This window comes from Microcebus murinus, chromosome 2 (genome assembly GCF_040939455.1).
Source record: "Microcebus murinus isolate Inina chromosome 2, M.murinus_Inina_mat1.0, whole genome shotgun sequence".
Classification (NCBI taxonomy): domain Eukaryota; kingdom Metazoa; phylum Chordata; class Mammalia; order Primates; family Cheirogaleidae; genus Microcebus; species Microcebus murinus.
In genome coordinates this window covers 97139965-97162085 of record NC_134105.1, presented here as the reverse complement: position 1 = coordinate 97162085, position 22121 = coordinate 97139965, and the positions used below count along the sequence as shown (strand labels likewise).

At 43.5% G+C, this 22121-nt stretch overlaps 1 protein-coding gene and 1 non-coding gene across 3 annotated transcripts; both read left to right on the top strand.

The window, feature by feature from the left end:
- Positions 1-236: 236 nt before the first annotated feature.
- On the top strand, positions 237-18340 carry REG4 (regenerating family member 4). Of its 2 annotated transcripts, XM_012761864.3 has the most exons (7): positions 237-379; positions 937-1023; positions 3447-3606; positions 9515-9612; positions 12871-13008; positions 14805-14910; positions 17752-18340. In XM_012761864.3, exons 3-7 carry the CDS (start codon positions 3540-3542, stop codon positions 17817-17819), a joined length of 477 nt encoding a protein of 158 aa, XP_012617318.1. In that variant the 5' UTR covers positions 237-379; positions 937-1023; positions 3447-3539; the 3' UTR covers positions 17820-18340. The 2 variants fall into 2 exon arrangements, with proteins under 2 accessions (XP_012617318.1, XP_012617319.1); XM_012761865.3 differs by lacking the exon at positions 237-379 and having other exon boundaries at positions 388-1023.
- Positions 18341-20010: 1670 nt separating this feature from the next.
- Positions 20011-20117, top strand: LOC142869735 (U6 spliceosomal RNA). Its single transcript, XR_012918306.1, has one exon. It is a non-coding gene; the product is annotated as a U6 spliceosomal RNA (small nuclear RNA).
- The last annotated feature ends 2004 nt before the right edge of the window (positions 20118-22121 follow it).

The following is a 22121-nucleotide window of genomic DNA, read 5'->3' as shown; positions in this document are numbered from 1 at the left end:
TCCAGACGTAAAGTTTCCAGATATAAAGGTCCTTTACAGACTTAAGTCTCTAGTTTGAGGTTGAATGATCTCTGCCACCAACAACCTAGTTTAATCCTTTGCCATCTATGCTAGAAAAGAAAATGTCGTTACCCTTTTCAAATGGCCTATTTCTCAATAACACGGTAAACAGAGCTAGATTTGGAGGCAGAAGGCCTGGGTTCAATGTCCAGCTCCACCACTGACCAGCATGTGAACAGCGGCAGGTTTCCTAATGGATCTTAACCTCGGGTTCCTGAGTGTGTAACGGGGATGACTGCTCTGCGTTGCTCACGGATTTTCTTGGGATCTCATTTGATGACTTAAATGCAAACACTTTATCGTAAAATATTCTATCAGTGTAAGCTACTTTGACCTAATTGCCCTGCATGAGAATAAGATTTCAGTGCCTTGTAGATGTCTACACAGTAGATATTTAAGGAAGCGATGCCTGCTGGGGGGAGACCGGGCTTGTGCTCTAGGGAGGAGACCTGTAGGGGCACCTCAATCTCATAACCTATGCCCGGCCCTGATGGCAAATCCTTTCTGCAAGGATAAACACCTGATTCTTTGGAGTTGAAGAGGGATATTTTCCAAGAAAGGAAGGAGAAATAAAGGAAAAAGGGATAAAAAGAGAGACAAGAGAAAAAGTAAAACAAGGGGAGAGGAAGATGAGCTTAGAACAGATGATAGGATATTGTCGGTTTTGATAATGGGATGTAAAGAAAAGATTCTGTTTGCACACAGGGAGCGGTTCCTTTCCTGGCTATTCAGAGCACAACTTGCATGCATTCTCAAGCCATCTCTGATACAGTCATTTTTTTAAACTGCAGATAAGGTTTATATGGATGTATTATTATATGTAAACAACATTATTGCTCTATGATTAAAATAAAGATTATTAATTCCTGAGGCAAGAAGGTATAAGAGCTCCAGAAACTTTGCCTGGGACCATGCAAGACACTAAAGAAGGCAGAGATCCTCAAAGCCTTGATCGCCAACCAGGTAATCCTCCCTGCGGTCGAGGGTGGAGGGCTTTCTTTGAACATCCGTTTTCCTCTGCCAGCTATTAACCAGGCCAGACAAATTATAGCTCCAAGGATGTTAGCCGGGCTTTGTGTTGCTGCATTGTTTGATTTGAATTACTTATTTTCACTTTTCTCTCATTGTAAAGAGAGCATTGGATTTGGTGTCCAACAGTGTTGGGTTAAATCATAGCTCTGCAGTCTGGTAGCTATGAAACTTTGGGAAAGTGACTTAATCTCAATGAATGTCAGTTTCTTCATCTGTAAATGAGTTAATGATAACTGCAGCGTGGCCTAGTTATGAGGGTTAAATGACTTGGCATACAGTGATTCGATGAATACCAGTTATTAATAACTAAAAATCATTTATAGATTAATCTAAAAATGCTGTACCTCCCTTCCCCCAGACAGTCAGCTTGACAGAGAAGTTTTAACAATTTGCATTTAAAGGGGTTTCAAGACACTGAAAATATTCTATTACTTGTGGAAGGAAAGTTTAGCAAAGGAGTACAAGGTTCATGCAATGATTAAGAAGGAGTGGGGGGAGGTATCATAGCTCCACTCTCTTTGTGTTTTGTCTCCTTCTCTGCACAGAAGTATTCATATGGACCCCAGATTAGGTTTTCTAGGAAAAGTTCCATTTCAAATAGCATTTTTGACCATTCTCCTTAAGCAACCTGTTATTTGAAAGTTAGCCCATATATATCCTGATTTGGGGATCATAAGGAATGGTCAAATGAGAATTCCATGAATTGCTCATCTTAATAATTACATAGGAGGAAAATTCAGAACTCAATTCCATGCTTATACTAAAATAAAGCCCAGATAGATGAAAATAAAAACGGATATAGAGGAATATATGTAATCACCGTATATGACAGTGATGACCAGTCTTTCTTATATAAATTCCAAAATTTGTAAGGGAAACCATAAAAATGATAATATAATCTTCAAAAATTTAAGAATGGCAAAAAATATAAATAAGAAAAAATACAAACTGGGAAATACTGTTAGTAACATGTGAAATATAATAATTGTACAAAAAAGATCTTATAAATTACTGACAAAGAAATAATGAAATAGAAAAATGTACAAAGCTGTAAACCAAAAATTCACAAAAGAAACAAAAAAAGCTAATCACATGAAAAGATGTTTCATTAGCAATTTTAAAGTATTAAAAAAAACTAAGGTTTTTCTTTAATATACCAAAATTTTTTAAAAATTGGAAAAATTAAGTTTCCATTGGAAGTTGGGGAACCAACATTCCTACACATTACTGGTGGGATGTATGGTATAGTCAGAGGGCATTTTAGGAAAAAGGGTACCCAAATGACAACGGGCATGATCTGTAATATTGCACCCCTGCATATGTGAATTTACACAAGAAGAAATTAAAACTGCATCAAATTTATGGGAATGCAAGAACATTTATTACAATCAATCTATTTCTGAGAAACAAAACCAAGTTACAGAATGACATGATTCTATTTACATAAAATTGTACAAAGAGAGAGAGAGAGATCTATAGGCTATTCATGAAATTATATATATCTAGGAGATGAGATTTCCTTCTTATTTTCTAGTTTTGTGTTGCTATTTTATAAATACTAACTTATTTATTTTTTGTAATGGGGAAGTATAATAAAGCCATTTTCTTTCCAAAAAAAGTGACATCCACTGTAAGTATAAGAGAAAGAGTGCTAAGCTAAAGTCAGATCTGCTTGTAGCTGGTGACCATGAGCAAGTGACTTCACACCCTTGGACCTCACATTTTTCTCATCTGTAAACTCTGGGTATTGAACCATAGGTTCACTTTTAATTCTAACATCAAAAACTTCAGTGTTGGAACCACTTGATTTGATTTTCCTGACTGTGAAAAGCCCTGATAGCACCACTTCATCTGTGAGAAAGCTTGCCTTGGACGCCCTCTGCTGGTTCTCCTGAAAATAACAGGGGCAAGCTCTCCATAGCAGGGGTCCTCCAACTTTTTAAACAGGGGGCCAAGTTCACTGTCCCTCAGACCGTTGGAGGGCTGGACTATAGTTTGAAAAAAAACTATGAACAAATTCCTATGCATACTGCACATATCTTATTTTGAAGTAAAAAAAAAAACCGGCTAAAACACCTGCATGTGGCCCGCGGGCCGTAGTTTGAGGACGCCTGCTCCCTAGCTTTCAAATCGTAGCCCACTGTAGATAAGTCTCTGGTTCTGCCCCACAAGGCCTTGAAGGTGGGAACAAAATCTCGTAAGTTGAAATTTTTTTCATCTCTACGTTTAATTTGAGTTTCTGTTCATTGTCAAATCTGGATTGAGACAGAAAAATACTGTATTCTTTTCCTCCATATATGTGTGATATGGCAGCTGAATTCCTGGGTGTTTCTCACCAGTGCAAATATGTTTAGATTTGCAGATCTAGGCAAATCCAGGAGTTTCAAAGAAAAGTTCGCAAGGACTCTGAGATCCTTGCAGTAGAAGTGTCCTCGGGGAAGAGGAAGATGGCTTCCAAAGTCACGCGGCTGCTCCTACTGCTCAGCTTTGTGGCCAATCCTGAAGTCCTGGGTGGTGAGTACCCATCTCTTAGTTGAGATTGAGCCCACGGCCAATGTTCACACAGTACACAGGACATGGCCATCCACTCACCCGCCGAGAAAATATTTAGGCACTGCAGGAAATAAATTTTAAAGATGGGAATGAGAAACAATCTGATGTGGTAAAAAGTGTAAGGACTCTAGAATCAAACAAAATTCAACTCTATATGATTGTAAGCCATACTAAAATCATCAATGAAGTGTAAACTATAATGCTATTTTTTTGAACTAATTGTGAAGGGTAGAGCACCTGATGCCTAGTAGACCATTAATAAGTCATAGCTGTAATTAAAATTTCCCAATATTCATCCACTGTTTTCTTTTCTGAGCATATCAGAGATTCCAGTTTGCAAGGGACCTACAACTGAGTTAGAGAGCTGGCTCTTACACGCTTACAAACCAAGCATCAAATGCAAAGTAGCATGTCAACAAGTTAGTAGCAATACTGTAGAATCTACCAATGGAGAGCACAGGGGAAGAAAACAGTATGAGTGAGCTAAGACTATCATGGAACACCTGAAATGGAAGGAAATGAAATGTGGGCTTGTCTGGTGCAACTCCGTTGCTCTATTTATGAGGAAAATGAGATCTAGAGAAGAGGAGAGACTGTCCAAGGTCATACAGCAAGACTATGTGATGCCCTGGCTCCTAGTCTTGGGTGACTTTTGCAGTCCTACCAGGCCTTGCTGGGAGTTGCATGTGGAAGAGAAGAGTGAGTGTAGTTCCATGCTTGAGTGTCACTTCTGTTCAGAAGAGGGCCTCCTGAGGGTCCAGTGCTATCTGTAACTTATCACTTCTCCCACTGGGGAATGCACTTGGCCAAGGGGAGGATCCACTGAGAGGAAATACTAAGAGAAACAAGGTTCTTTGGGCATCGTGTTGGCCCCCATGGCTGAAGTTTGTGGTCCCTGCCATAGCCTACACTTGACAAGTCCTTGTACTCCAGAGCTCTCTGCCCTCAACCCCACTCCCATTTCCAGCCACCAGTTAGTTCTCTCAACCATCGATGGCTGCTTAGGACCTGTGGGTCTCAGCCACCTTCTCTGAACCATGCAAGAGTGTGCAAGACTCTGGGAGGCTGCCCTTGAGCCACTCCTGCAGAGCTGCCTTTTGTAGCTGTTTCTATATGGTCAGGTGGTTCCCTGATGCTTTGGTTTTGTGCTGACCTCAGGCTTCCTTAAAAGGGCTTGAAATTTGCCCAAGCTATCTCCTGGGGAATGAGGTACAACACCCATCCTCATCCCTGGGATCTCACCAACCTCTGGTTTCTCTCCCTGGGAGGAGGTGCAGCCAGAACATTCATCACAGGTCCTACTATTGCCCTTTTCCAGATAGATCTTCCTCCCAGATATAGAAGGACTTTCTACTTAGTCTTCCTATCTTGGGGGAACATCCTTTATGACATATTCTATATGGTCTTTGCACTACCACTTAATGGAAAAAGTCCAATCTTGCACTTAAGAGACCTATGGGGGATTCAGAAGTCAATTTTCTCTCTCGACAGGACCTGGTGGTGAAGAGTATAGTTCTTATTGCCGACACAGTGATTTCTTTGTCCTGGCGGGTAGCTGCTATTCACCTGATGCAATGCATGCCATTGATTCAGTAAGGCGAAAGACAGGAGCAAATATTGCATAATAATAAGGATGATGGTTTTTAATAGCTATAATTTTTCAATTAGCTACTATTTACTGAACAATTACCACATGCTAGGCTATGTGCTAATGACTATACATGCATTATTTCATGTATAGCAACCCTATGAAGAAGGTATTTGTTGGTGGTCCCATTGTACAGACAAGAAAACTAAAGCTAAGAGAGATAAAATAACATTCCCAAGGTCACACGTCTAGAAAACAATGGAGTAGAAAGGCTATTAGAGTTGTCCAGGCAAGATCTGGGAGCTGAGACTTCCTGACACTGCATGTGTAGTGATGAGCGGCCCTGGCACCACGACAGCTGGGCTCAGAGCTCTAGGGCCGCTGAGGACACGTGGGCTCCTCTTCCATTCCCACCTCACTCTCCTTCTGGGTGACCTCAGCTGGTCACTCACCTTTCTGAGGAGGTTTCCTTATGTGTACAATGGAAGTGAATATCCACCCCTATGCCTCATGGAGGCCTTGATAATCAAACAAGGTAACTTGAGTGAGCGTGCTTGGCCCATACAGGATTTAAAACCAATACCTTGAGCATAGTGACTAAGATGACTAAGACTTGGAGTCAGACTGTCTGGGGTCAAATCTTGCCTCTATTGCTTTTTTGCTGTGGGACCCTGGGCCATAACAACTTCTTTCTGCCTTCATTTCCTTATCTGGAACATGAGGATAAGGACATGGTTATGGTGAAGATGATTGGAATATGTGTAAACTGCCTGCAACTGTGCCAGGTATGTAGTAAATGCTCAATAAACATGTGGAATAGTAGAAGGCAGAGCAGCAGTGAGTTAAACTGTCTCCACCAAGGGGTGCTCAGCTAGAGCTGCAATATTGCAGGGTGAGGGGCAGAAAGGAGAAGGGAGATTCAGGTGGGGTGGGGTGGGTAGATGAGGGTTAGAGACACAGGTGAAGGAGTCATAGGCAAGGACAGACACACAGGCACAGAGACAACAGAGACAGAGACAGGGACAGAGAGTGCAAAGACAGGGAGAGAAAAAGACACAGAGATGCATACAGGGAGAAAATTGCACAGAGAGATGGGCAGAGACAGAGAACAACACGCAAACAGACAGAGACACAAGATAGACAGAGAAAGGAGAGAGAGAGATTACCGACAGCTGGCTTAGAGAGTGATCTTGTGCCTCCTTTGTCCTGACCTGGTCCGGGGCCTCCGTGTGTATCCCTAGGACTCTGCTCTCACTACCTGGATTCAGGGGAAATAAATACCATGGTGGCAGGGAATCTGTCCTCACATGTTTGTGCACAGAATGCCGAGGAAAATCGCCTCAGAGTGCACAAGACAATCACAATGAACTGAATTAGGGACATCAAGTGTGATGTCAGGGGTCCTTGTCCTCAGACTCACGGCCAGAGGGTCCTGCTTGCCACCTTGTCAGAATGTCTTCATCAGTGTTAGTGGGAGGTATGCTTCCTGATATCTCTCCAGCTGCCCCTCCGGAACTTCAAGCCCATTCCATTACCTATCCCTTTTGGAATGGTAATCAATGGCCAGCCTCCTCTTAACAAGATCAATTTTTACTTTCAGAATCAAGGCTCTCCTTTGCTTTCCTTCCTCCTGATAAAATAACTGAGTAATCCCAACCCTCTAATTATTTCTGTTGGTAAATTTCTAATTTCTTTTTTTTCACATTTATATTTTTTGACCTCTTTTTTTTCTATTTCTTTTTTTTTATTTCAGCATATTATGGGGGTACAAATGTTAAGGTTATGTATATTGCCCATGCCCCCCCCACCTACCTGACACTCGATAAATGTTATTCCTATATGTCCACTTAAGTGTTGATCCGTTAATACCAATTTGCTGGTGAGTACATGTGGTGCTTGTTTTTCCATTCTTGAGATACGTCACTTAGTAGAATGGGTTACAGCTCTATCCAGGAAAATACAAGAGTGCTATATCACCATTGTTTCTTAAAGCTGAATAGTACTCCTGCAGAAATTATTCCACAACATTGAGAAGGATGGAATTCTCCCCAACACATTTTATGAAGCAAACATAACCCTGATACCAAAACCAGGAAAGGATGCAACAAAAAAAGAAAACTACAGACCAATATCCCTTATGAATATAGATGCAAAAATTCTCGACCTCTTTTTTTAAAATTTATTTTATTTTTAAATTTTTTTTATTTCAGGATATTATGAGGGTACAAACATTTTGGTTACACTTCATATCACTGCCTCTCCCTAGCGGGGGTTAGAGGCATGCCCTACCCCCCCACAAGGCACACCGTGTCCTACAGTTGTGAGTTTACCGCCCCAACCCCCCATCCCTGGAGAATATTACTACCATGTGAGCACCGTAGTGTTAATCAGTCAGTACCAATTTGATGGCGAGTACAAGTGGAGCCCATTCTTCTGATCTTGTGTCACCTCACTTCGGATAATGGGCTCAAGCTCAATCCAGGAAAATATAAGAGGTGCTAGATCACTGTCGTTTCTTATAATTGAGAATATTCCATTGTATACATATACCAAATTTTAATAATCCACTCATGAATTGACAGGCAAAGGCCAAAGTTGGGAGGGTTGATGGCAGAAACATAGGTTTTTAAGTCATAGAACTAAATGTGTAAAGTAGCTTTTCCATCTTACTGTGTGACTTGGGCAGGTGACCACCTTAACCAGTTTCCTTGCCTCCCTAAGCTATTATGAGGAAAAGGTAATTAACTGCTCAGCGTGGTGCCTGGCACCCAGAAAGCACCTTATAGATGGAAGTTGGTGATAGCGGCAGTAGTAGCAGCAATGGCATAAAGGCTAGCTTTCTATTTAACATAAAATTATGTCCATATTTCTAAAGGTAGTAGAAGGTGAGGCATTTAAATACATGAGTATCTTTGCTGTTTGTTCCTAGTATATTTGAGGTACCCCTCGAAACCTTTTCTGCCAGGCCTTAGCTAGGTTAGTCATTATCCATCATTCACAGATGCAAGGAGTCACACACACAAAAGATCTAAATCTGTAATGAGCATCATGTTCCAAACAGAGCCGGGATTGCTGCGTAGAAGGACACGGGTGGATAGAGTGATACGACCAGGTTGTAAAATCTCTTAAAAGCTAGATAAGCAGGGAGCTTATTTGAAAGCAGTGGGGAGTCCTTGGAGATTTATAGGCAGAGGATGAAATTAAATCTAAGAGTGGGGCAAACAAGTTACAGTGGTGTCATTTGAGTGGGGCGAGAGGAAACGCGGTTGTGACAACTGTAGTCTGCGGACATCCGCTGTGGCAGGAAAGACCCTGGCATCCACCTGTGGTGTCAGAGGAGGCCACGTTGCCACAAAGCCCAAACTCGCTAGCTTGGTGTCCCCTTCATCCAGCCACCTCCCCCTCTTCATAAACCTTTAAGTTCAGCGACGTGGCCTGTCCACCAGCTGACCAGCAGGAAGAGTGCGGGCCTCCCTGAATCTCCGCTTCTTTTGCGTCTAGGCCCTGACTCTCCCCTATTCCTTTCTGCCGTGGTTGCCTGACCGACAGCCTGCACTTTGGGGAGACTTAAGCGCTTGCTGTTTCTGTGTGTGCCTTGTACATTCCTGTCTCCACTCGCCTGCCCAGCCCATGCCTTTTGCCCAAAATGCCCCCCTCCTTGATACGGACACACAGCCCATCTAGTTTCAAGCTCCAGCCAAATGGCCATCTCACCTGTCCCGTGTCCCCCACGCCAAAAGACGTCTCCCTCCTAGTGATGCCCAAAGCCACCAATTCATGCCCCTCGTCCATTCTTGTGCTGCCTTAAGTTATAGTTGCTTGACCTGCACTACCCAGGTAAGATTCTGCCAGCTGCTGGGCATGTCTATTCCAATGATGTATTCCGGAACTGGGGAAATAACCACAGGGTAGGTTCTGGGGACCCACTGGACCCACTGTGAGACACACTGAGCTGAAACTCTCTCCATCACCTGACTTCTGTAACCCATACTCTGGCTGGGGACCACAGTGACATTTTGGGTGTCAGTTCAGATCCAGTGTCAGGAATCCCAGAAAAGTCTGATTGTTTAACAATGCCTGATCTGGCTGGTGAAAGGCCATAGGTCCCTTTGGGGAAGGCTAGGAGAAAGATTAACATTATAAATTTTGGCAGAGTAGCAAGGTCCTTCCTGAAGGGACTCTGTCTCCATTCAAGGGGTTCTGGATGTCCAAACCGTATCGAGCCTGGGAACAGATTGATGTTTCTATCAGAACTTGTAATCACCTTCTGTTTGTGTGCAGATATCATCATGAGGCCCAGCTGTGCCAATGGCTGGTTTTACTACAGGTCCAATTGCTATGGATACTTCCGGAAGCTGAGGAGCTGGTCTGATGCTGAGGTAAGAGTTTGCTTCCTGCTGGACTGGCTTCTCTAGAGCAAGGGGCCAGCCTGAGCCTCAGATCTCATCTGGTCCAGGAGCAGGGTCCTTCCTTGGCACTGTCAGGAGCAGCCGCCTGTCTGCACAAGTGGAGAGACTCATTCCATTTTGTGAGCACAGGGGAAGCGGGTGCTGTATGCCCAGACCCGGGCTGGGCTGCAACGACGTAAGGATGGATAAGAAATGGCCCCTGTCCTCAACGTGCTCACTGTCATTAGAGAAGACAAAACTATGCAAATCAAGGAAGGATGAGAAGATGAGGGACTTACAGAAAGAATAACCAAGTTTTTGTAGGGGATTTGACAGAAAGAGAGCGATGCGTAGATAGGCCTGGAACAGACGCCTCGGAGCCTCCCGACAGGGGGAGCAGTCCAAACCCAGGGAGGGAAGGGCCACCGCCCACACAGCCCACAGACGCAGCGATTTTACCACGGAGGCTGTGTCTAAGGGATAAGCAAACAGATAGTCAAAGTCAGTCCCCTCAGCCAAGTGTGGGCGGTCAGTGCTCTCTGAATTGTGAGGCAATTGTTGGACTGAAGTGGCCGACTGGGGAGCCCCTGGGTACACTGTGGCATGATCTGGGCCCGGGTGGCCTGAGAATCCCCGCACATAACTCGACAGGGAAAAAAGAGAAGGCGGGGATGGGCACCTCCCACACGACAGCCACTGAGGATAAAAAGTATTCTCTGGCCTTAAAACGTCCAGGGTTGATGCAGGCTTGTGACATATAAACAGAAAATTCAATGCGGTGTGAGCATAAACGACTTTCCCAAGATTACACTGAGAGTCAATAGCAGAACAAACCCAGCAAAGTCTGAGCTGAGTCCTGAATAATTGTATGGAGAGAGAGAGAGAGACAGAGAGAGAGAAGGGGGGGGCAGTGGAGAGAGAAAGTGTTGAGAAAGGATTTTCCAGACTGGGGCTGTGGAAGGAGAAAGTGCTCACGGAGAGCCGTGGACTTTCAGTTCTTGGGAGGTAACTTGATGAAATCTTGAAAAGACACTTGTGCCGCCTGTCTCCAGAGAAGCCAGTGTTAATTCCATGTCATCTGAGGAACTTGAGGAACTCTGTGACAGCATTGGCCTGCGTCTCAAGCACACTCCGCCACTCGCTAGGTGACGCTGTACCTCCCTCTGCCTGTCCCCCCTACTATAACGTGGGCCGACGCTTTCTAACTCATGGCCAGTGGGGAGGATTCATGAAAACAACTTGCACAGAGCCCATGGCACATGTCAGATGCTCAGTTCAGGTTCTCAAAGAAAGACCAGCCCACGGGATTAATTCCGAAGTTACCAAGCCCGGAACCAGAGAGCCGGAGGGCGCTGGGAATGGAGGGCCAGCGGGCCTGGAACTGACTCCTCCCCGGTGCTGCTGATGGAGGGAACGGTGAGAAGCACACGCAGAGCCGGTCACAGACTTAAGAGGCAAAGGTCTGAGTTCTAGGTACAGATCTGTCACTACCAGCTGTGTGAAGCGGGGTGGGGGAGGTAATCACCTAAACACGCCACGCCTGCTTCCCCTTCTGTGACTGGACTCTTTGCTGGCTGGTACACGGTTGGCACTCGGTAAATGCTGGCTGGCAATCTGGCTTGCTTGCCTTACCGATTTGAGAATCAAGTAGAATTACAGGTGTAAAAGCATCTTGGTGTTTTGCAAGTGTGAGGACTAAATTGTTATTAAACAGTAATCACGTCTTAAATCTTGGGTAAAATAGTAAAAGCAACAATGGGAGCAGTAAAAGCCTAAACAACCACAGCCCAAACTATGTTTTTATTAAATTACTTCAACTTCTTGTCAGGTAGACAGATCCTGTGACACAACTCCAGAAGTGTACAAAATAAAATTTTTACACACACATACATAAAAATGTTTGCCCTGTTTAATCAGACAATAGGTTTCTGGTTATAGAACAAGAATTAATCATGGTATGTGTTCCATACAATCCTTAAAATAGTGGATGATTATCGTTTATTAATCTATAAGAAAAATTCAGATTGCACACCCTTGGATATGAAAGAAGGTAGCACCTTCGCAGAGGAAGAAGGAAGAAGGAAGAATTTGGGATCAGTATCAAGACATGCAGGAGTGAAACAGATTTGGATTTAGAGCTGAAACTTTCACAAGTTGTAGCTGAGCAGGTAGTTACATATAAGCTCTAGCGCAGCTTATCTGGTGGGAAGAAACCCCCAAATTTGACCAGATTTGATGGCGTGGCTACCATTGAGGAAAGGCAAATGAACAGGTACAATCTTCAATTAGCAAGTGAATTCCACGGACCCAGGAATTCTAGACCAAACTATCAAGGAGTCTCCTCTCCTCTCCTCCACCTCAGATTTTTAGGCAATTTAGCCTATACTTATTTGGTAGCAAGTAAAAATAAGTTAAAGACCACTGTTTATAATTTACAATGCATTGTTATTCTTGTGTAACAACAGGGTAATAATAATTTAAAATAGCAAAGACATAGGCCTGGGAGTTAGGCAGGCACGGGCTCTATTCCAGTGTCTAGTATATGTTTCCTGACGTTCCAGTTCCCCAGCTGTAAAGTAAAAGCGGGCCCCACTTCCTAAGACTGTTGTTAGGACTAAACACGACAGCATATGTGAGGCGCCCAGTGTCTGGGAGGTGTCCCGTGAAGAGGACTGCTGTATCAGCTGTTCCGCAATGCACACTGCGTTCACATTCTAACACCTCCGAAATCAGGTGCGCGCTATAGACAACGGTGTGTCATAGATTCATTGGCAGTGATTTTTTTTCTTTCTTTCTTAGTGAGATGTAAAATAAGGGCACATTTGACAATCAGTGGTTTCTTAGATTTGTCAAACGGCAGTATTATCATATAGTTAGCCCTCATGAAAACTCCCAAGTAGCAGTCATTATTTTCTCCATTTTACAGACAAGGAAACTGAGCCTCATTGAGGTAAAGTGACTTGTCAAGGTCACATGCACTAATGAGGGGCAAGGCCAGGACCCCAGGCATTTCCTCTGACCCTAAATCTCTTGCTCTGGCCTTGAGCTGTCTCTCCCTCTGGGACCTGAGGCTGCGGCAGTTGCGTTTTCTCCCTCGGTGACAGGACGACTTCTGTGGGGGTTAGGTCACAACTTCTGGAGGAGGCAGGGCTGTGCGAGTCCCTTCTGCTTGGCACACGAGGGTTCTGCCGAGAAGGCTGTGCTTTTACACCTCAAGGCGTCATTAATGGGACCTCTCCTTGCATGTAGCTCGAGTGTCAGTCTTATGAAAACGGAGCCCACCTGGCGTCTATCCTGAGCTTAAAGGAAGCCAGCGTCATAGCAGAGTACATAAGAGGCTATCAGAGAAACCAGCCTGTATGGATTGGCCTGCATGACCCGCAGAAGGTAACCTCAGATACGGCCCTCGGACGTGTCCCTCTTGGGAAGGCCAGATGGAGAGGGCCTTCCTGGGAGACGGCCTCCGGGCCTGCTAACAAGGGTGGCGGGTCTCGCTCTCAGTGGAGAACAGGATTGAAACGGCGCCATTTCATAGAGCTTCTGTTTAATTAAGGTCCTCCTGAATCTTAGAACACAAAATTACCAGCTTTCCAGAGCCTTCAAAGAAAAAGTTTGTATTGTATACGTGTGTGTGCGTGTGTACACAGACCTGTTATGAGACTCAGATTAATTAAATCCCCATTCAATCTTGAGTTAAAGCTGAAAACTTTCAGCTAACATTTTTCTTAGATGTTCTTACGTTTATCATGTTATCCTTGATGTTTTTCACTAGGCTCTTAGTGTTCTCTCATTAATACCTTATTGCAGGGGTCTTCAAACTTTTTAAACAGGGGACTAGTTCACTGTCTCTCAGACTGTTGGAGGGCTGGACTATAGTTTTAAACAAAACTATGAACAAAATCCTATGCACACTGCACATTTCTTGTTTTGAAGTAAAAAAAACAAACGGGCAAAAACACCCGCATGTGGCCCGAGGATGCCTGCCTTATTTTAAGGAATGGCATGTGAGGTCTTTTTTGAGGAGGGGGTCTGCGGTTACAGATTCATTGTTGGGCTTCTATAGTTAACTCACACAAACATGGGGAACATAAGGACAGAGTCGCCGTACTTTCTGTCTCTTGATAAAACTCTTAAGGATGCCACACATTCACACACCCTCTTTCACGAATGTGTGTTTATCCTTTCGTATTCATCTGTAAATATAGTATCTTCATGCTTTTCCCCTCTTGAACATTATGTTATAGAAAAACTAGTGATCCTTTGCCATAGTTGTTACAAATATTTCATGTAATTATTTTGCTTTTAATGGTGTTTATTTAACTATCAGAAATTTTACAGTTTTCTATATTCACCTGGCTATTAATCAGAACTCTGTCATGGAGAGATAGGATATTTACATCTATGTCCATAAGATATTTTTGTAGTTCAATCTTTTACATTTATGATTGAAGAAAATAAGTGGCAAATAAACATTCTAAAAATTGTGCAATGTCTCTAGTAATCAAAGAAATGCAAATAAAATAACAATATAATTTGACTTTTCAGATTGTCAAACTTTTGCTTTGTCTTAATAAGTAATATTTTTATGGATATGGAGAAATTGTCCTTGTGCCCAATTGGTGAGGATGTAAATTCCTACAATGGAACTATTTTTGGAAAGTACTTTGACAGTGCATATCAATAACCTCACAATTTTATACTCTTTGCCCCATTAATTCTACTTCTGGGATTCTATCATAAGGAAATAACTTTAAGTGCAGAAATGGGTTTATGAACAAAATTGTTCATAGCAGTATTCTTTATAATAATTGTACATTGGAAACAACATACCTATCAATCAATAGAATATTAAGGTAAATTACAGTACATCCTTACCATTAAAAAAATGTGCAGAAGGCAAGACACAAAACTGAATATATATTTTAAAGATCACATTTTTGGTACATAACAAAATGTAATGGTACATGAAAATATTTATACCCTAAGTAACTATGCTAATGTTTTCCTCTTAGTGGTTGTGAATAGAAGAGTGACTCTTCTATTTTTCCTTCTTTATGCATTTCTTGTACTCTCCCAGTTTTTGCAATGAAAACTAAGTTTTAAAGGGGACTAATGGGACCACTTTGGCTGTGAGCAGGCGGGGGGCACCGACCTGTAATTTCTTCCACCTCCTGTCGTTGCAGAAGCAGCAGTGGCAGTGGATGGACGGGGACACGTACCTGTATAGGCCCTGGTCCAGCAAGGCCACGGGTGGGAGCAAGCACTGTGCAGAGCTGAGCTCCAGTAACAGTAAGTTCCAGTGTGTCATCCTCACTGCTCCCCAGTGTGCAGCCTTCTCTTCACCTAGGAAGGGCAAAATGGAAGTAAGGGGCCCTCCCTTCCCACCCTCCCCATTTCCCATGGGGCAACACTCTTCTCCCACAGGGCAATGGCCTTGCCACAGACATTGGTCACCAACCTTCAGTCCTCTGTGACCACAGTACAATCTTTGCCGTATCAGTGTGCCAGCTGTTTAGTTATTTATTCAATGTTTTCTTTAAATCCACTCATTTGTTCTTAAATACATTTATTTTAGAATCATATTGTATACTAAGAGAGGGACATCCATCACATTTTGGGAAACACAGACCACAGGGTAAAAGCAGGTGAATTCCTCTGACTTCTTTAAAATCAGGGTTCCCCATGAGCCCTGGAAACCCAGACTTTGCCTGGATTCTTCCCTCTTGTTCGTTTCCCTGACTCCTGTCCCCCAAAAACGAGGGGCCGGAACACCAGCTGCAAGCTGTACACAATCACTTGAGCCGTCTCCTTTCCCCAGCCTGCTTTTCTTCTTTGCTCTTTATGCTAATAAGTTTGGTACCAATGACATCTTGGGCTGGATAATGCTTTGTGGTAGGGGCTACCCTGTACACTGTAGGAGATTCAGCAGCATTCCTGGTCTCTACTCAGCAGATGCCACAACCTTCCCATGCTGTGACAGCTGGAAATATCTCCAGGCATTGCCAAATGTCCCCTGTGGCAGGCAGATTTGCCCCCTGTTGAGGACCACAGCTAATAAGTCATATGGAAGATTTCAGCTGTAAAACAAGAACACAGGATATTAAAGATAAAAAGACTTGCCATCAGAGCTAACGTGTTTGAGAACATCTCAGTGGGTACAACAGGTCATCCTAGTGACCTGCTGCCAGGACCCCCTATTGGCTAAGAAGTGGGTCTGGGATGGAGCCCAGCCCGAGGACGAGGGTACCAGGGCTGAGGTGGAGAGAGACCCAGCTGCTCCCACAGGGCATGGTGCGGAGTTGACTGTTTTCTGAGGAATAAAGCTTGTGAGCATGAACAAGAAAACAGAAAACTTTCCACCAACAAGGGGTAAAGGATGGACATGAGGAGACACACTTCGAGGAAGACCTTCAGAGAGAAAAAGCCAGAGAAAGGATTTTCAGAGCCCAGCAGAGACCACAGCTGCTGCTGTTCAGGGCACAAATTAGCTCAGATGGAAGGATCACAACGAAGCCCGGAAGGTAGACGCCACTAATGTGGCTTTCTACCCAAAGGAAGGAAAAAGTCTCGAACAGTTAGTACTGTTCAAACACATAATGGGCTACCTCAGGAAGTAGTGAGAAACCTGTCACTAGAGTGAACCAAGGAAAAGGTAGACCCTGTGGTTTTTATTGCAGTTGAAGCATTAAAATGTTAGAGGAGAAGCTCGATGGCACAAAATAATCAAATGAGAGGAACAGCTTAAAAATAAAAATCCCAGGGATTCTCTTTTCAGACCTATACCATCCGAATCTCTGGGACTGGAAGCTGGTCTACAGCTTTTGGCAAGCAGTAGACCAGACGCCTCCCCACGCCCCTCCTGTCCCCAGGGTCCTGAGATTCCTACTGGACGAGGTTCTTAAACAAAAACCCTGCCCCTGTCAGTCCATGACCATGTCAGCAAAGGTCCACAGTGACCTTGTTCGTGTTGTATCAATGGGAGCTGGAAGCCCAATGTCGTCTTGAGAACTCCACGACTCTGGGTTCCCCTCCTTTCCCTCAGTTACTCACCCCAGAACACAGGCTTCTAAGACAGAAAAACACAAGGAATGAGGCAAGGACTCGAGAAAAACTGGTGGAAGGTAGAATTTCAAAGCACATCTCCCTTAGTCCTGTCAATGTGGTTTTATTTTTGTATAATGGATTTTGCCCCCAGACTCAGTTGCTATTTTTTTTCTGAATTCAAAAGGTATAATATTAATGTCCCCAAAATACAGCCACACATTCATTCTCTTTCCCTCTGTAACAGGATCCATTTGTTTGTTTGTGTCTCTTTAGATAGAACTGAGGGGCACTTTATTCTGTGTCCTGCTCTCAGCCTTTCTGACTCTCCCCTTTCTATCACAATGTCACTGCTTTGTGTCTCTGGAAAATTGCAGCTCACAGAATTTCCAGACTTACCTACTGGTTCACTTGGAGACATTTCATATTGATAATTAGAGTTTTCCAGTTAAAAAAAAATTCACATTCAATATAATTTATGGTCAAGGGCATGGGTGCTGGATTCTGAATGCCCAGGGTAGAATTTCAGCTCCTCCACTTCACTGAGCTGTGTTACCATGTGCAGATTTCTTATTTCTCTGTGCCTCAGATGCCTCCATAAAAGGGGGGAAATAATGGTGCTGATCATCTTAATACATGCAAAGTGTGTATCAGTTGGGGAACTGGCTCATGCAGTTGCAGGGTTAGCAAGTCTGAAATCCACGGCTCGGGCCAGCAGGTGGGAAATTCCTACAAGAGTTGATGTTGCAGTCTTGAGTGCAAGGGCGGTCTGGAGGCAGAATTCCTTCTTCTTTAGAGACCTCAGTCTTTTTTCTTAAGGCCTTCAACTGATGGCACGAGGCCCACCCATGTGATAGAGGGCAACCTGCTTTACATGAAGTCCATTGACGTAAATGGACCTCATCCAGAAAGTACCTTCAACATCTAGACTGGGTTTGACCAAACAACTGACACCATAGCCTAGCCAAGTTGACACATAAAATCAAGTACCATATGACCTTAGGCATGACTCCAAGCAAAACACCCAGATAATCTGGTCAGCTCAATACAGAACCAGGCGAATGTAAATGTCTGTTTATTTTCTTACAGACTTTTTAGCTTGGAACAGCAATGAATGCAACAAGCGCCAGCATTTCCTGTGCAAGTACCGACCATAGTGCAAGAGTCAAGACTGCTGCACCTTGTTGCACAACTCCTTCCTCTCCCTTCTCTGCCACGCTGGCTAAGTTTGATCATTATCTCAGAGAGTAAACCTAGCAACTAAGAGCCAGTAGACTCCTACTGCACTGACTTTTTAGGCTCAGAGATAGAGATGTTAGCATTGGTACAATAGTGGCTTCTAGCTTTAAATGGTCACCCCGCGATCTCTGTCTGTAGTGCTCTTCCGTCCTCCTCTCCCCTCTCCGGCTGTCTCGAGCAGTCTAGGAAAGTGTGACCCCACACCAACCCATGAAACAGCTGGGACTTTGGCCATAAGGAGTTTGAGGACAGGAGGAAGAAACTCAGGGATGAGCCCTAGCCCGCTTCAGCTTCTGCACGCTCTACCCTCCACGGCCCACATCCTCCCCCTCAGCCACCTGCTTGCTTTTCCTTTGGCCGAGGGAACATTTACCAGCAGAGTTCCCACTAGGCTGATGTGGACCATAAATTCTTTTAATAAACGGTGTATATATAGGAAGTTGCTGTGTTGCAATCAGCAGTGGGGAAAGGGGAAATGAGAAATGAGACTCAGAAATGCACCCAAGTGTTTCTCTATCCCCTTCCTCTCTGTCCCCTCCTCTGCCTCCTCCTCCCCAGCAGTGGTGCTGGTCTGAGCAGAGGAGGGATGCAGATGACATGGCTGCCACCCGCTGAGCAGGGATGGGTGAGTGGGTGGTATCTAAGTGAGCACTTCTCGGCTTACGAGGGGAGGTGACAGTCAAAGCAGGTGCCGTGGAGCTGCCCTGGGCCCTGGGTGCTCATCTCCCCACCCCCCATCCACCCACCACTATCAGCCTGTGTGGCCCCGTGCAATTCTCTCTGCCTTGTGAGCTTGGGGATTACTTGTGGGTCAGTGCTCCAACAACAAGGAGGTAATTTTGCCTCAAACAGCACTATGACCCTCTGGGTCACGAATCTGCATGGCGATGTCAGAAGAAACAATATGGACTTGATGATTATGGAAAGTGTGGCTTTGGTGTGACCACATCCACCTTCCTCAGAAGGGATACCACCAGAAAGGAGAGGCCACGTGGGCTGGCCTGCAGTTCAGGCTGTGCAGGCAGCCACTAGCTTCATCCGCTTTGCACTGCACACAACATCTTACACCCTGATCCGAGAACACTCACCTGTCACCTGAGCAGGCAACGGGCAGCTCCTGGGTGCTGGCTGGAAGAAGGAACAAAAAAGAAAGGGGCCATGGGTGGGGCCTCACCACTTCTCCCCTCTTTACTCTCCTTTCCTGTCTTTTTCTTTCTGCCCATCACATACGTGTCACTCTTTTGGTGTCAAAGAGGAAAACATCAGAAATAATGTATCACTGCTTTGCTTCAGGAAACTGGCAGCCACCACCTTCCCAGGCAGCTATGGGCAATTCACTGTCAGAAAACAAAGAAAAGTATCAGATTCCATGGTAGAGATGACAGATAAATTGAGAATACCAGGAGCCGGCAGAGCCCTGCTGGAGTTAAGTGCCAGGTTCTGCAGTTTTGCCTGGAGGAACTAAAAGAAGGCAAAGGAAATAATGGACGAGGAAATCCCAGAAAGGTAGAAGTTCACAATTTTTTTCTGACTATGGCACATAGGAGAGATTAAAGGCACCATGACCCACCTTCTTCTCCTAATTCATTTACATTTTTAAGAGGAAAAATATCTTATGATAGCAAATTAGTAGAGATGAACAAAATAGAAATTTAAAAAGTTATATACATAGCAGATCTACAAAAACAAAATAAAATCTAATAGTCATTTTATAAATATATTTAACATATTTAAAACATACCTTAAAATAATAGCTCCAGTCAAAAGGCATCACCAGCTTAAGATAATCTTGGTGATTGTAATAATAGCAAAGTGTCCCCCTCTCAAAGTACTGAAATGCCAATAATCTGTGTGTGCTTACAGGGTCTAGCAGATAGGAATAAGCGAAGGGGCCTGATGTAGGGCATTTAGTGCTGGGAAATCAACATGCAAATCAATTTCTTTCAACTATGTGTGAGCCAAACAGTGCAGATCTGTTGATCTTGCCTATGGGGGCCAGTCGAAAACCCCGGAATGAACAATCCCTTCCAGCTTCAACATTATCTTGTTCTATTTGTATTTGGATCATACAGTTTCTTAAATCAGGGGTCCGTCTCTAAAGTCATTAGGGTACTCGCTTTGGCAGCACATATTTTAAAATTGGACGGATACAGAGAAGATTAACATGGCTCCTGTGCAAGGATGACAGGCACATTCGTGAAACATTCCATTTTTCAAAAACAGAATGAAATAAAATTTTAAAAATGTCACTGGGAACTTTAGCAAAATTTAAAATAAAAAATATGCACAATAAAAGAATATGCACAATAATGATGGATCAGATGTGTACTGCCAGAGCCAGCCGGCGACGTGCGGCACCTGGAGTTAGGGGGTGAGGCTGAGTAATGAAGAGACAACAAAAAGATGGGGACGGGAGGACGGAGTCCTTGGTGACTGCCATGCCTCGTTTATTTCAGTTGCTGTACTTATACAGATAAGAACAAAGGAGAAGCGAAATGCAATGGAACAGGTGGTACATGTCTTCATTAAACCAGAAAACACAACAGTTCTTGTTTTTTCTCAACCATGCGTCACTTTGATAGCCCTTTCCCTCGCTTAAGAAGTTTTCTAATCTACAACTTAACTTTCTTCTGACATCAAAAAGCTACAAATACTCAACTATGATCACTCAGACAGTTCAAGGAAAAGAGCACCCAAGCATAATTAACAATTCTGGGAAAGGAGTGTGCAGGGCTTGGGGGGGGGGGCGGCTATAAGCTGCGAGGGCTGTGTGCACAGGATTACTTCAGTGACCTTCTATAACTGCTATTGCCATCTCCAGCACCCTCCGTGAGCTAGAAGAAAGGTCAAGAATGTCAGAGCTCTGAGTTAAGGCGCCAGGTGCTGTGTCTCAAGGACCCCAGTGTTCCGGGCAGCAACCGCACTTTAACTCTCCCGTGTTCGGGACAGCTCCCAACAGTGTACTACTTGAGAACAGTCATTCCAGGCTGTGTTGTAACCAAGGGGTAGGCAGTATAGACGTATAAACAAGTTATGAAAGTAGACGTTTATGACCAATCTCAAGGTTCTGCCCTGCATCATGAGGGCCCCATGAAGACAGTTGGAGAGGAAGTTTTAGGGACAAGGTAAGGCACAAAGGAATTTGCAAGTGGAAGCCTGGATTTGGGAGTATTACCAACCAATGGCATTTAGGCCATTTTAAGGCTTGAGAATACAGTAAGATGTCATAGTAAATAGTAAGTACTAGATTGATTAATCATGTCTAATTTAATCCTATTATTGCTTCAAAAAATTCTAAGGATAGAATTAAGATAATTACAACAATCGGGTCTAGAATCTGATAACCCAAAAGAGTATGTTACAGATGATGCATTGATTTTCATTGAAACATAATAATTATCACAATAACAATGAATAGATATTGCAAAAGTAAAAGGGAGAGTAACATAGGGGAAAAAAGGAGATAAACATCCCAATAGGAATTGCTCAAGGAAACTATGGAGGAAATCAGAAAAGTAATTCTCCATTCATTCAAATAATTATTGCAGATAATGTGATAACCACTCCATACCTTACTTTAAATAAGAGGTTAAAGAGCCAAAAATAAGGGGATCTGGCAGAATTTTAGAAAGAAAAGGAAAAAAGAAATTAGCATTGAGAGCTCAAGTAGAAATAATAAAAGGGAGAAGCATATTACCAAGAATATCATGTGGCATGGTGAATTGGCTTTAGGAAATCACTCAAAGAAAAGGAAAATATTAACTATATTTAAGTGGTTAGAGAGAAGATGATAGATATAGAAGACATAAAAGAACAAATGTGTGTGCTGGAAGAAAAGAACAGACCATATAGAACAGAAAAAAAAACACCCTCAAAGATAAAATATTTTTAAAATTTCCCTGAACTAAAGACCAGAATCTGTTTGTTGAGAAGGCACATATGTTCCTGGAAAAGTTGATTCAAAATAATAGACACCAAGACATATCCTGTCTTAGTTTCTGAACTGTAGAGATAAAGAATCCAATGGGTACACAGATAAAAGTAAAGTCAAATACATGGGATTAAATAATCATGTCAGTCTCAGATTCCTTGACAGCAATATTCACTGTTGAAAGAGAGTGTAGCAATATATACAAACTTCTGAAGGAAAGAAGTATGATTGATAATTTCTTATTCAATTGAGTATAAAGGCAGTTAATATTCAAGCATCCAAGAATTCA